Source organism: Oxyura jamaicensis (assembly GCF_011077185.1).
Source record: "Oxyura jamaicensis isolate SHBP4307 breed ruddy duck chromosome 33 unlocalized genomic scaffold, BPBGC_Ojam_1.0 oxy33_random_OJ70956, whole genome shotgun sequence".
Lineage (NCBI taxonomy): Eukaryota > Metazoa > Chordata > Aves > Anseriformes > Anatidae > Oxyura > Oxyura jamaicensis.
The window spans coordinates 1,588-2,186 of record NW_023305058.1 but is presented as its reverse complement, the minus strand read 5'-3'; the positions used below and the strand labels follow the sequence as shown (position 1 = coordinate 2,186).

Sequence of the window (599 nt, the reverse complement as noted above, 5' to 3'; positions counted from 1 at the left end):
AGGACGCGCAGATGAGGGATGCAGGGACAGGGAACAATGGGGGGGGGAAGGGGATTGGGGACATGGGGGACGGGAGGTGCAGGGGACGGGGACTCACTTGTAGAGGCTCCGTCCCCCGATGGTGACCAGGTTGGAGAAGACGCTGAAGTTGTGCATGTGCTTGGGCCAGGACTGGATGTTGAGGTACCCTGCGGGAGGCCGGGCCGGGCTCAGGGGGGGTCCCGCGCTCCCCCAGTGGCCCCGCGCCCCCCGGCAGCCCCGCGCCTCACCCGTGATCTCCCGCACCGTCCGGAAGACGTTCAGCTTCTCGGGGTCCAGCGCCGAGATGTTGCGCCAGGGATCCCTGCGGGGCCGCAGCCGTCAGCCCAGGTGGGGGCTGAGCCCCCCAGCCCTCCCGTGCCCCCCAGCAGCCCCCCCCTGCCTCCCCCCCCCTCACCCTTCCAGGCCGGTGATGAGGAAATCCAGATTGCCCAGGATCTTGGTGCAGTTCACGAAGGTGTCGATGTTGCTGGAGTCCACGGTCTGGTACTTGCTGCCGGCCCCGGTGCCCTCGCAGGCTGCGGGATGGGGAGGGTCAGGGCTCATCCTGCCCCCCCCCC

General features: G+C 69.8%; 1 protein-coding gene across 1 annotated transcript; it reads right to left on the bottom strand.

Moving 5' to 3' along the window:
- Positions 1-20: 20 nt before the first annotated feature.
- On the bottom strand, positions 21-589 carry LOC118158617 (receptor tyrosine-protein kinase erbB-3-like). The gene is made up of 3 exons (XM_035313286.1): positions 437-589; positions 270-343; positions 21-188 (listed from the first exon to the last, which is right to left on the bottom strand). Exons 1-3 carry the CDS (start codon positions 583-585, stop codon positions 94-96), a joined length of 318 nt encoding a protein of 105 aa, XP_035169177.1. The 5' UTR covers positions 586-589; the 3' UTR covers positions 21-93.
- Positions 590-599: the final 10 nt, after the last annotated feature.